General features: G+C 39.0%; 1 protein-coding gene across 10 annotated transcripts in view; it reads left to right on the forward strand.

The window, feature by feature from the left end:
- The window catches only part of LOC129764673 (uncharacterized), a 209,811-nt gene that overhangs the window by 182,013 nt on the left and 12,700 nt on the right, over nucleotides 1-15,098 (forward strand). For all 10 annotated transcript variants that reach the window (XM_055763991.1, XM_055763995.1, XM_055763989.1 and 7 more), the window contains exons 5-7: nucleotides 10,942-11,272; nucleotides 11,329-14,761; nucleotides 14,833-15,073. In XM_055763991.1, the coding sequence (XP_055619966.1) occupies nucleotides 10,942-11,272; nucleotides 11,329-14,761; nucleotides 14,833-15,073 (4,005 nt within the window). The remainder of the gene's footprint in view (nucleotides 1-10,941; nucleotides 11,273-11,328; nucleotides 14,762-14,832; nucleotides 15,074-15,098) is intronic.

A 15,098-nucleotide genomic window follows, 5' to 3' on the forward strand; every position in this document is an offset into this window, starting at 1 on the left:
ATGCCAAATTTGGTTCCATTTGCTTGATTAGTTTTCGAGTTATGCAGAAATTTGTGTTTCACTTGTATGGGAGCCCTCCTTTGGAGAGGAGAAAGGAGTGTCAAACCACCATAGAAACATTTATTGCTCCCTAAAACCTCCACATGCCAAATTCGGCTTCATTTGCTTCACTAGTTTTCGAGTCATGCAAAAATTTGTGTTTCATTTATATGGCAGCCCCCCTTAGAGAGGCAGGAGAAGTGTCGATTCTCCATAGAAACGTTTCGTGCCCCCTAAAATCTCCACATGCCAAATATGGCTCCATTTGCTTGATTAGTTCTCGAGTTATGCAGCAATTTGTCTTTCAGTTGTATGGCAGCTCCTCCTTAGAGATGGGGTGGAGTGTCTAACCACCTTAAACCAGAGATCGAAATGCTCGCCGATTTGAGACGAAAAACATCCATTTTCACCCACAGAGAAACATAGCTGAAAATATAGGAGACGAGAGAATATTATACACTCACTTCGATTCTCGCGAGAAACGCAGAGCCGATTTTTATTTTTCGGAGAGTTATGATTGCCGAAAAATGGTCTCGTTTTTAGTTACTCCTTGAGGCCGATAATGGTTTTTCACTTCTTCAGTACAGCTGAAAACATGCGGCAATATTGGGTTTCGTCGTGAAGTGAACATGAGATGGATTAATATTTGTACAATTCACATGCTGTCCAAATGCAGATCGTTTGGACGCTGCTCTAACAGACTAATGCAGAGATTGAAATTATCGCTCGGCTGCGCGATAAATATTCATTCAATCAATCTAGTTTCCGATGAACTGTGTATTGTTGATTTTTTCGTCTCCTCCTTTTCACCGAAAATTCTTTTTCAGAGAGAAAGAGATGTCGAAAATCTCTATCTCGGAAGTTCAACGAGAATGCTTTTTCGTCTCTCATTTGGTACTGAAAATATGGAGCGAAAAATCAAAGCTAACTTTACCAACATTAGTCTGTTAGAGCAGCGTCCAAACGATCTGCATTTGAACAGCATGTGAATTGTACAAATAAATATTAATCCATCTCATGTTCCCTTCACGATGAAACCCAATATTGCCGCATGTTTTCAGCTGTACTGAAGAAGTGAAAAACCATTATCGGCATCAAGGAGTCACTGAAAACTAGACCATTTTTCGGCAATCATAACTCTCCGAAAAATAAAAATCGGCTCTGCGTTTCTCGCGAGAGTCGAAGTGAGTGTATAATATTCTCTCGCCTCCTATATTTTCAGCTATGTTTCTCTGTGGGTGAAAATGGATGATTTTCGTCTCAAATCGGCGATCGAAATCTCTGGACTAATGTTGGTAAAGTTAGCTTTGATTATTCGCTCCATATTTCCAGTACCAAATGAGAGACGAAAAAGCATTCTCGTTGAACTTCCGAAATAGAGATGCTCAACATCCCTTTCTCTCTGAAAAAGAATTTTCGGTGAAAAGGGAGAGACGAAAATATCAACAATACACAGTTCATCGAAAACTAGATTGATTGAATGAATATTTATCGCGCAGCCGGGCGAGAATTTCGATATCTGCCTTAAACACATTTATTGCACCCTAAAATCTCCACATGCCAAATTTGGTTTCCTTTGCCATACAAATGAAACACAAATTTCGAGAATGAATCGAGAATGAATCAATTATTTGTTTTTGTTTATTCCAAATGCACCGGGGCTTCTGTGAATCAATGTTGGCTTCATTAATTTTGTGTGTCATAGTTCTGTGTTTTTGTTAAACACTGAGTGATTGTAGAACAATAATTTTTACTTAAGACTCGCGAGTCCTTGCGATGATGAGTTCTGAGTTATCTATGTTTCTTTCAACCATGAGCGTTTGTGGAGTCTGATCCACAACACAATTAGCAGTAGCAATGAATTCGCAGTTGACTGGGATTTCCACGTCACTTAGGAGCACAGCTGGGAACGACATTTTCTCTATGCTGTATCGCGTTGGCGGAATTGATCCAGTCTCTGGGAATTGCAACGTTCCTCGCACGAAATCCATTTTACAAGCATTTTTGGTCAAGAAATCACTCCCTAGGATGCAGTCCTCTGAGGGTCAACGACCCAGACGGTGTGATCAACATTAAACTGTCCAATCGCGAAAGTTATTGTGATTTCTGCCAAAACTGGTATTAATTGTCCAGATACGGTCCGTATGTACTTTTTTTAACACTTATGATCATTTGTCTTAGTTTCTCATAGAAATTTCGGCTGATGAGAGTTTTTGCTGCTCCACTATCAACAATTGCTTCGCACGGTTTACCGTCCATACTAATCGAAGCGAGATAACTGCCATGGTGTCGCGTTAAAGTGTGAACGTAATAGATACTGATGAAGCTTGAGTTTCTGCCGACCTATGCCCCACTAAGCCGGCGAACGATCGTTTCCCGATCGATTTTTAGTTTTGTATTGGTACCTTTACGGAATGGTTTGGTTTGAGTATCTACAGCTCTTACTTCGAACGCGATCGCATTTTCCTCGGACGATTCATCACTGAACGATTGTTCACTTTCGGTTCTAGCTAATGCTACTAATCTTACAGCTTTTTGGGCCGATCTGGTCGCATTTCGGCTGTATTCTATTTGCAGAGCCATTTGAACCGCTTCGTCGAGCTTATTCAATTTGGCTTACCGAACTCGGTCTTGGACAAGAGGATCAATTAGACTGTCAATAAAATGATTGAGAGCAATTAAATCGCGAACATCATTAGGACAATTGTGGTACACCGAAGATACGAGTCTTTTGACAGCATCGGAATAGGTCGTGATGTCTTCACATCGACCGCAGCTGTGCATGATGCAATCCTCTTCGGAACGAAGCGTTGGTTCAGAGAATATTTAAGAGCCGAATAATCACTGCGAATCTTTGGCGCGATATTTCGGAGAACCTCGTGTGCAGGACATCTCAGCATCGCGGCTAAATATTTCACTCGAAGCTCCATCCATTAATATCGGCTCCTATCTCGAACGATAGAACGTAATCAGACCAATTTTTATTTCCATCCTATATGTCCGGAGTAATTTTTACATGTGATGGTGTTGTGGTTTTTATGTTAGTTGCAGCTGCATCCGTGATTTCTCTATGTTCGGCTGTTTGATCACAGCCAGTTTGAAAGTTGCCACTGAAGCCCGGCATTGCAGAAGTATTTGCACCAAAATGGGCGACGCCTTCACGTCGAGTGGGCTGAGGGGAGCTTTGGCCTATCGGATTCCCGGTGAATTGTATAGCGTTTAACGTTACACTGAAATCTTTTAATGCTGACAATGCATTCATTTGATTTCGCAGGTGATCCAATTCCAACCCTCATCATCCTTCTTTTGCTTCTCGTTGAACATTACTTCAATAGCTTTGGGGCTGTCACCTCCGGCTCCGGCATGCTGAACATCCAGATTGCTTACGGAAGGTAGATTGGTAGTAGGCAATGACATAACCAATTTCTGTATGGCTAGGATACTTATATCCCACTTCTGACACTCTTACTTTTATATGTCAAATTCTACATACAAACCGTCTTCAGAAGACTTTTAGAACTTACTAATACAAACATTTTGCGATGCAGAACTTGTCAATACCTCAACTTCGCTCAAAGTTATTGATATTTTTTTCCCACGCGCTTTTCATTTGTTTGTTTGCCAATTTTTTATTTGTGCTTTAGAGATTCAGTACTACTCTAATTCATATTTAAATGTGTTCCAACGGCTTTTATTTCAGATTTTTTCGGTACAAGAATTTTTTTTTTTATATTTCCAAAGGGTCTGGCTGGGTAAGGGAGTAAAACGTGCCCCCAAACCAAATCACTAGCTGTATGGCAAATATTGTATAGGATATCAAATAAGAAATTTTGGCGATTTTTTTGAAACCCTATGTGGTTTAACATAGGATCTATAGTGAAAAACGTACTTTTTCGATTATTCCACGCCATTCTCAAAAGCTTCGAGATAAAAATTTGAAAAAAACATACTAAATGTGCATCTTACAACGGTGTATCAAGAAAAATTGTCAGAAAAAAAAATTCATCAAAAATTTAAGTACTAAAAAAAATTTAAATTTTGATTTTTTTTTTGGGTTTAGAGATTAAGTACTACTCTAATTCATATTTAAACGTATTCCTACGGCTTTTCTAGATATGTGTGATTTTTTTCAGATTTTTTTCAGTGTTGCGCGGTACAAAACATTTTTTTTTATATTTCCGAAGAGTTTGGCTGGGAAAAGAAGTAAAAAGTCCCCCAAACCAAATCACCCGCTGTATGGAAAATATTGTATAGGGTACTATATAAAACATTCTGGTAGTAGTACCAGATATTTAAGTCCTTATATGATACATCATAGGATCTATGGTGAAAAATGCACCTTTTCGTTTATTTCACGCCATTCTCAATAGCTTTGAGACAAAAATATAAAAAAAAATACTGAAAGTACATCTTACTAAGGTGTATCAGTCAATATTTTCATCAAAAAATCAAGTACTAAAAATGTTTAAATTAATTTTAATTTTTTATTTTTTATTTTGAGATTCAGTACTACTCTAGTTTGTATTCAAATTTCCTCCTGCGTCTATTTTAGGTATATGTGATTTTTTTCAGAATTTTCAGAGTGTATATATTATATAAAATATATTTTCAGGCATTTCGAAATTTGGAAAAAAATATTACTTTGAGACTCAATTTTACTTTAATTTTTATTTAAATGCGTTCATATGTGTTGTTTTTTCCACATGTAGCTTAAATTGTTCTTGAATTTTTAAGAGAATTGCGCCAACAAAAATTTTATTTTTTTGGCCTTTGGGTATTTTTAATTTATTTTGAATATAAAGATCCATTACTGCTCTATTATTTTTTAAATTTTGTTTTTCATGTGTCTAAATTTTGTCGGTATATTTAGAGCATGCTGTACAAAGATTTTTTCCTCGTATCTTAAAATATGTGAGATTATCTTTACATTGGATTTAGATGGTTTACAGAATTGATAGGAGTCAGCAGTACGATGGAGCTCTGTGAAGAAAAGGTCCTTGTAGAAAAATTATTCGGATTAATGAGAATAACACTTAAAAATCCGAATTATTATTTTTTTTATTTTAATCTTACAATTGAAAATCACAAACACAATAAAATAATCGATTTCAAGAAAATAATAATAATAATGCAGACGATGAAGAAAATTATTTTTGTGTCTCGCTATGCTCTTAAAAATTCAGGAAAAATTACGCCAAATGTAAAAAAGACACATACAAACGCATTTAAATAAAAATTAGAGCAGTCTTAAAGTTTTATTTTTGCAAAATTTCGAAATGCCGGAAAATATATAATATTTTTTTGTACTGCGTATTTAAAAATTTTTTATTATTGGATTTTTTGATGAAAAAATAGTTTGAAGATATTTATTGATACACCTTAGTAAGATGTACTTTCTGTATTTTTTTCATATTTTTGTCTCAAAGCTATTGAGAATAGCGTGAAATAAACGAAAAGGTGCATTTTTCACCATAAATCCTATGGTGTACCAAATATATGGTACTACTGCCAAAATGTTTTATTTAGTACCCTATACAATATTTTCCATATAGCTGGTGATTTGGTTTGGGGGACTTTTTACTCCCTTACCCAGCCAGACCCTTTGGAAATATAAAAAAAAATATTTTAAAATATTTTTTTGAATTAGAGTAGTACTGAATCTTTAAAGCACAAATTTTTTTTTTTCGAAATTTCAATATTTTTTTCAGTACTTAAATGTTTGATGCATTTTTTTTGATAATTTTTCTTGATACACCGTAGTAAGATGCATATTCAGTATTTTTTTCAAATTTTTATCTCGAAGCTTTTGAAGATGACGTGGAAAAATCGAAAAAGTACGTTTTTCACTATAGATCCTATGTTAAACCACGTAGGAGTTCAAATAAACCGCCAAAATTTCTCATTTAATATACTATACAATATTTGCCATACAGTTGGTGATTTGGTTTGGGGGCACGTTTTACTCCCCTACCCGGCCAGGCCCTTTGATTATGATAACTGGGGCTACAACATTGTCTAACTCTATTACCTCTATCTATAAAGATAAGAAAGTAAGATTTTTCATATCATCGAAAATTTTTGACAACACAGAAATGAGCGCTCTATCATATGTAACAACTTTGTCAAAGACAGTTTTTGTCTAGAGAATAACAGTCGAGCTCTAATTGCTAATTTCCACTTAAATGCAACTCCTGGACCATTGTGCAATGTTACAGAATTGATTAGTTTTTGGTATCTCCAATCACAGGTTTAAATAACCTGTGTGTTTACAGAGAGAACCGAACACTGAAGCTGGAATTATACCACGTTTACGGATCTTTTCACGACGGAGTAAAACACGTGTAGTTTCTTTTACTATTCAACTATCGACTGACTCTTATTAACGTCTTTCCTTTTCCCCATCTACGAATTCATCTCCTAACTATCAATGTGTTCACACAGAGAGTACCCGTAAATTCCGTAACATTATAATAGAATATAATTATTCAGAAAAAAAATGTGTGCATCTCTAGAAGAAATGACCAACGCATCTTGTTCTTATTCAGGAGCTATTATGAATCGTGTGCATAGGATGAGCCCCGCGTTGGTCCGTGGGTACCAGCACTGGAATTACCGTCGGCTTCGGACAACATTAACAAAATTAGAACCCTAGAAGATTGGCCTATATTTTGTCGTCCTTCACCAAGACCACTTTTATGTGTGGTTATACGGAGTATATGAAGCCGTCAAGAGGCGTTTGATGTATTCGTCGAAAGTGAAGGAAGTCAATGAGGGATAGGCAGAGTATCCGTATCGGTCAACCAGAAGTAACTGCCCACTCACTGATAGTGAAAATCAACGCATTACCGGTTTTGACTATACATTATTTGCATTCACTTGCAAATAACATGTTTCTCCGTTACGTTGAATAAATGTTTGATACAGAAAATATGAACAAGATAGAATAAAGACAGCCATAAATCGGACTATTTCTTCCCGAGTTTTGCTCTTATCAACACATTTAGTGATCCATTTTTATTTATATAGATAGAAGAAGATATAGGAGTGCGTATTATCACATTATAATCCATTTCCACTTTCGAACAAAGATCAATTTCATTAGCGCAAACATCAAATGGACTAACAATGGCTTGTCACTATGTAATTGTGTTCCGAATTTTCCCATTTACCTTCAGAGTTTTCCGAAAATTTTCAATTAACATGTTTAGTTGGAATAAGTTTGGTTGAAATATGTGTATCTCGTACCCAAAAATCCTCACATCCCAAATTTGGTTCCATTTGCTTGATTTAGAGAAGGGGGAGGAGTGTCGATCAACCATAGAAACTTTTCGTGCCCCCTAAAACCTCCACATGCCAAATTTGGCTCGATTTACTTGATTAGTTCTCGAGTTATGCAGAAACTTGTGTTTCATTGGTATGACAGCCTCTCCTTAGAGAGAAGGGAGGAGTGTCGAATCACCATAGAAACATTTATTACCCCCTAAAACCTCCATATTCCAGATTTGGTTCCATTTGCTTGATTAGTTCTCGGATTTTGCAGAAATTTGTGTTTCATTCGTATGATACTATCGTTCCAAGTGTAGACGCTGTCGGTCCGATGAGACCGGCGTGAACCAGACGAAATATTCTTAAAAAATAATAGAAAATCAAACTAAACGAAAAACGGCTGTCAAAATGATGGTGTTGCGAGCGCCCCTTGTCAGCAAGTGCACCTCTAAAATAAAGCTTTGATGCCAAATACAATTACTCGGAGTAAAAGAGATCAATCAAGAGATGAGGATTCATTTTGTTCCACAGTTTTGTTGGGAGTAAACGCATGGGCTTGATGTCAATGGGCCTGATCACAAACATCACTGTCACAAACGCTTTCACGTCTCTTACACTTCACTTAATCTTTTTGTGTCTATCATCATTGTCACGGACAATTGCGTGTAAAATAGAACTCTGTGAAGTAAAAGAGTTCATTTCCGTTTATAAGAGACATGTCAGTTGCATAATTTCGAACGTTTGAACGTTATGCAGGTAAAATTAATAAGTGTATGGGATAATATTCCATTTAATTGAACGTCTGTTTTAGAATGACAAGTTTGCGATTATACCTCGATGATTTGGTATTTCAATCCAACTATTCGAACTCATTCCATGAATCATTTGCTTGGTGCGTTAGTTTGCTGAATCAAACGCTGGTTCAAAGATGAGGGGGAATACTTGGTTGTTCTTGAATGTAGTTGTTGAACATATGGGAGTGTAATTGTATTTCTTCTTTCTATAAATTACTCTAGAGGTAAAGCATGACTATCATGAGTTTAATGATCGATATCTCGCATACTCTTGTACTCAGCTCTGTATTACTCGTTTGAATAGTGAGAAGTATTTAGTATAGGTCAACGTTAGAATCATTTTTCAAGAACCGTTTCTACAATTTATATCTTCTATATATCAGAATAAACCCGAATTTATCCATCTCATGATCAGTATAATCTGAGCTACTCCCATATGGGATTCTGAAGTTTAATCCTCTTATCCTTCCCATTCTCGTGTAATTTAATATACGGGACATGAGGTTTGATATAATTGTTTAAACAGAAACTGGTCAGTAGCGTCGGTCAGAAGCATAATTTCCATATATATTCCATTCCATCTGATGAGTTCCAAGGAATTTGCCAAAAGCAGAAAATGATGGTTCTTTAGATGGATATCAAAATTATGGAAAAAGAACTAGAGAATAATTTAAAAATTATTAATTTGAAAGCTTTGCAATGATAGATTCATTTTTTCCTTACTTGAAACTTAAATATTCTTTCATTCAAACTATGTCTTCAAAACAATATCGTTGAAAATATCTATTACGTAAAACAAAAGATCAATGGCCTTAATCGATGTAGCTATGGTCCTGATTCGGGCCTTATCCACCAATTGCGAATGTTTGAATTCCAAAAACCAGCTCTTCAATATTGGAAAAACATTTCATTACATTACATATCAACAAATCAATATTATACATAATCAATCATAATGATAGTTTTGGGCCAGTGGCCTCCATTGCCATTTTAGGGGGTTGCAACTCTCTTTTACTCTAATCCTTAAAATAGAAACAAAAAATTCATTTAGGACTATTCATTTAGGACAATCGAAATTAGACCTTTCGCCATGTTTCAATCGGTCTACGGGAGCTACATTTTTAGTCCTCAATTACATCCCATAGCGCATTTATAGAGTCCAAAGCGGGTAAATTGCTGTTTGTTTATATTTTCTTTCTTAAGAAGCAAGACAAGATTCAAAATGTTAGCAAAAAAGCTAAATAGATCCGAAATTAAACTTACTCCATTCCGCGTGACTAGCTTTCACCATCTAAAACACAAGTGACAAATATACTTGTTTTCCCCGTGACTTGACAGTATCGTGGTATTCATAATAACACCGAATTCATCAAAGTTGTCACGACGGATGAATTTTTCCGGATTCTAAACACACGTTGGCAGCCGTATTAACGTTGTATACAATTCACTTCGTTTTCACCGTGAAGTGACGCTCGTGATCAGGCCCAATAATTTATGCAGAATATAGTTTTCATACATATAAAAGTTTATGATACAGTAATATTTCAATTCTAATTTACCGATCTTTGATACAGTAAGTAGACAAGAACCAACTTCAAGATGGATTTATTTAATGAATTTATTATTTGTTAGCTTATAGGTTAAGTGCCTAGTTGTCTCCACATTGTATGACTCAACTATTTCGTCACAATATACGGTAAATTTATATATAAGTAAGGAAAATTTAGAATGCAAATAATTTGTAACAACTCTCTGAAATAGAATATCGCTCAGATTCATTGGAGAATTTATTTAGTTGAACTTCGGGCTAAATGAGAAGAAGCTTACAAAACGTATGTTTATATGGAAAACTGTACAGTAAAATTGTAAAACTAAAATTAAAAATATTACAGGAAATTTTAACGTGAAATACAAACTTCGTTGAAAATTTCGGAACCGAGTCTTTTTCTTCGTAGCATAAGCAACAGATGGACATATCAAATAGTGTTACCATCTTCAAGTTCTAAACCTCTATGAAAACCATTCATTAGTTATGTAGATTGAAAATCGAAAGATCGAGAGTGATGTTATAAATATTAAAAGTACTATATACTGTTTAGTAAAAATTCGTACCTCGCTGGTAATCTAGTATTTGATAGAAACTCTTGGACCGTATAAGCACTCAGCGGAAGGTATACCATATTGAATGGTATCTTGATTTCCATTAAACCTTTTGACATTTGTTACATATTATTTCCCATTAGACTAGGTTAGACACATTGAATCACACACTCAACTGACTCAATTTTAAACTCTTTTTTTCATTCTTTTCTCATTTCATCACAATCTCATATCATTGCCTATACCGGGTATTTAAATTTATCTTAAAAGGAAAAGCCTTATGCACTATGTACAAAGCTGGTAAGGTCCTCAAAACCATCATCTATATTTCATAGTCGTACTTTCTTCATTACTGAATGTTTCTTGCAACTGCAAACCTCCCGAATCATTTTTGTCCAATATACGTGTTTGTGTGTTTCCCAATATTTCACAATCGATAAAACTCTTGGAAAAAAATTACGAAAATCGACCTGCCTATGAATTTCACGGATCGTTCGACCCGTATCTGCTTAATGTATCTTACTCTCCACATCAACAATTAGAAAAAATGAAACAACTCAAAACAGTAACCCGGCGGAACACATTTCCATCACTTTTATTTACAATCAGAAGTTTCATTTTTTCACACTAAGTTTGTTTCAAAGGCACATGTTTTTCCGATAATAATACACCCTTTTTAAAGTTTGAACTACATAATAAAACTACCTTTGTACTTCTTTGTTTTTCTTCTGTCAATCAACAGCGCGCCAAAATCCACGAAACCATGGATTGCCAGCTCCAAGCTCAACTGTCGTGGGGGAAACTCCCCTGGCCCACTGGAAGCAATATTCTTTGGACCACAAATTGGCAGCGGAGCCAAGTGCGGTGGCGGCTCGGCCAGTCGTCTGCTACATGCGCGTAATATACATAAGGAAATATGTGCCTTACTGCTGGGAGCACTGGAATCGCTGCGATTATCCTTGCAGGAATTTTGTACCGTACTACCGCCCCAGTGGGCCGCCATGACCGGATCGACACCACTCTCCAATCTGGACACCGAGCAAAGACTGAAAAAGTTGGCTGACTCAGCAAAGGTAAGGCGCCAAATCAATGTCGGATTTCGGAGGCTATTAACTTCAATTAATTCTAGCTTATGGATACTGAGGACGATCTCGCTGCACGTGCCAACTCCGATATAGCCCAGCTATGCGCCGAATGTATTCTCTACTGGAGACGTGTGTTATCGGCGGCAAACCAACCACCGGTACACAGCTTACTTGCCAAGAAACATCACACCCTCCGAGTGAGACGTTTTGCGGAAGGATTTTTTGTAATCGAAAACCCACGGCATTCGGCCAGTGGTTGCTATGACTCCAACTACCAAAACTATGTGCAAATCTGTGAAATGGCCCGGAGATCGAGATATCTGTCATCATTGCCGCCACTACCGGTTCACTGCACTCCACTGGATGGCGATGCCAACTCACTGCCTCTAATCTTCGAAGACCGCTACACGGACGCAAATGATTATGGCAAACGAAGGTCGGGAAGTGAACCCCAGCTCAATGGTTACAGTGGAACGATCGGGAAAATCAAAACCAGTCATCCCAATCCAAGTAAGATTGCTCCGATTATGGGCGCCAAGGAATGTTCCTGTGGGATAGCCACATGTTATGTTGAACCTATCCCTAAAATGTGCAATAATTACATGGGTTTGATGACTACACGATACGCTCTTGGGGGAGACATTCTGCAAGCTAGTCTAACGATAACTCCGGCTGCTGCCATTCCTCAGAACGGTCTATGCACTAAAGGTCTCTCCCGTCATTCAGTGTCCACACTCGTTGAACCAGAATGTCAATGGGGACAGTTCAAAGCCATTTCTATGCCGCGATCTACCGTCAGCAGTGGTACGCTTCCAACGCGTCACAGTAAGTCACTTGATCAGCTGGAAGTTCAAAACAATACATCGTCCTTACCACGTCAACACGTCCATAATGTCAATTACAATTACAACAACCAGAAGCAAATTATATATCACCAACCCGGCAACGCAATTATTCAAACTGTTCCTACCAAACCCAAGAAGAATGTTGTCCAGGCTGAGGATCTTCTGAAAAATATTAACGAATTCAGAGAGAAATACAAAAACCCCGGTGATCCTCGAAAACCGAATAGCCATAATAATTCCAACAGCACTGGAATCTACGCAATGAAGGATACAAGCTGTCCAGTGACGAAGAACCAGATTCCAAGCGCTGTGCAAACCCTTAATCGCATGCCGAAACAGGTGAACGGTTACGGCAGAGTCAAATCCGACTACGATCTGGATATAAATCCCTACACACAACCCCACATGAATCGCGATACCAATAAACATCTTTCGAAAACCGCCTGCTATTACAATTCATTACCCAAGAACGCTGGTATGGGTCTCTCGATACCTCCACGAAATTCCTATCCACCGATCCGCAGTAAAAAGCAGCAATCAACTGGAGCGCTTAATAGCAAAGCTGACTCTAACACCATTCCACGGAGTAACTCATCGCAAATGTTGCGTGTTCAAAATGGAACATCCCAACCCAACAGCAACACGCTGCCGCACCGAACTGTCGAGTTTGCCCGAATCCGAGTGGCGGATTTCAAGCAAATAGTCAACAACCAGCGAAGGAACAGTAAAGGCACTAACGGTACCAATGAGTCCAGCAGTACAGACAGTCGTGAGGTTACTCCGAAGACGCGTAGTAAACAGAGAAGGCTACTTTCATCCGCAAGTGTACCGTTCAAACTGGAGAACTTGGAATTGGAGCAAGCTGGTGGAGCGCCGGGGTTCAGCGAAAGCCTACCAAATTTGGCACCTCCTCCGGCGTTTAGTAATTCCCCACTACCACCCTTGCGACTGAGACGGAGACATTCCAGCAGCGAGTCAACCTCTTCACTCAGTGAACAATCCGGATGGGTGTCCAGCAGAAGGAGTACAGGTCCATCTAGCCCAGATACGTTGCAAAATGACAACAGAGTCGTGAACGGCGATCAATTGCGGAAGAAACTCCTGAAGCTGTTGAACGAGCAACCCCGGTTGATGAACCGTAAGAACAGCAATCAATCGGGCGGCAATGATTTCTTGGTCAGAAGTAATCAGAGTTCGATGAAGTCTAAACCCAACAATGACAACATCAAAGGTTCCGTACAGATCGAAAATTGGAACAATCTGGAAAAAGAATGGAACGAGCCGCGATCGATTCAGAAAGGAAGCGATGCCAAGAAAAACAGCCAACCCTTCAAAATGGATACTCATCCACCGAAACGCAGTACGAAGAAGGAGAAATCTAAATCCGACTTCGATCTGGCTCATATCTCTGACTATGCGTTCGAGGATCTTCATCTGCTTCCTCCACAGCAATTCCGAGATGCTCCACCTCCACCGGATGAGTTCCGAGATCCTCCCTCGTTGGTTGAGGATACGGCGAAGGAAAATCCACCACAAGATAAAGAACCTGCGCCGAAAAATCCATTGCTGGCGCATTCACCACCAAAACAAAAGTACCAACCACAAAAATCACTACAATTACAATTGCACCAGCAACAACAACCTTCGGTTCCATTAATTCTGCAACCACAAGCACTTCCCTCGATGGTCATCCAGCAGCAACAAATCGTACCCGCATCCCAACAGTTCCAAATTCCACCAGTCCAGCAACAGATCATCCAACAACCGCAATACAGTAAACCAATACAGCAATCGATTCCTCAGCAGCACATCATCAAGAAGTATGAAGTTCAGGCCATCGATAACCCCTTGTACCACATTTACGAAGTGGTTAAAGCGCCACGCCCGGTACTAAAATCGCAAAGTTCCAGTGAACTCGCCGCTATCGCAAAGTGTGCCGAAACTTTGAACAACCCGAACGCAACCATCAGCACGGCGAATCAAAACGGTACTCACCACGTGCAAAGTCATCCAATTCCTCCGGAACGAAAGTCATCGATGCGAGAGCTCGAACGCACGCAGCAAAAACAGGACGAGGAAGACACCAAGCGCCGAATCGATCCCCCGATGCAACTGTTGGAATTCGAGAAGTGTCGCGAAGAATTCCGCAAGCAAATCAGCTACTCGGGTTCGATTTATTCCGACTTCCAGAAGCTTGCCTCGGAGATGCCTTACTTCCACATCAGTGACGAGTTCAGACCATTCTCCTCCAGCGGACTCCACTTGGTGATCTGCGTTCATGGACTCGATGGGAACTCCGCTGATTTGCGACTTGTTCGAACGTATCTGGAACTAGGCCTGCCGGGGGCCCATCTGGAGTTTCTCATGTCCGAACGCAACCAAGGTGATACGTTTTCGGACTTCGAAACGATGACCGATCGGCTGGTGGCGGAGGTTCTGTACCACATCGAAACCTATCAGCTGAACCCCACCAGGATATCTTTTGTGGCCCACTCGTTGGGTACGATCATAGTTCGGTCCGCACTAAGCCGTCCCCAAATGCGACCGCTACTGACAAGACTGTACACGTTCCTGTCACTGTCAGGTCCACACCTGGGAACGTTGTACAACTCAAGTGGATTAGTTAACATGGGTAAGTCAGCGATTCAGATTGATGTTCCGAGCGTATTTCGAAAGTTGTCATGATTTTATTCCCTCAAAAAGGAATGTGGTTCATGCAGAAGTGGAAAAAAAGTGGATCACTTCTGCAGCTCTGTTTGCGAGATGCACCCGATCCGAGGCAGAGCTTCCTCTACCGGTTGAGCCAACGAAGTACTCTACACCATTTCAAGAACGTTCTACTCTGTGGGTCCTCTCAGGACCGTTACGTTCCGCCCCATTCCGCCAGGTTGGAGCTCTGCAAGGCAGCCATCAGAGACCAGTCAAACCTGGGCGTAGTTTATCGGTAAGATCGGTTGTAATGGCGCTGT

This window comes from Toxorhynchites rutilus, chromosome 2 (genome assembly GCF_029784135.1).
Source record: "Toxorhynchites rutilus septentrionalis strain SRP chromosome 2, ASM2978413v1, whole genome shotgun sequence".
In the NCBI taxonomy this organism is placed as follows: Eukaryota; Metazoa; Arthropoda; class Insecta; order Diptera; family Culicidae; genus Toxorhynchites; species Toxorhynchites rutilus.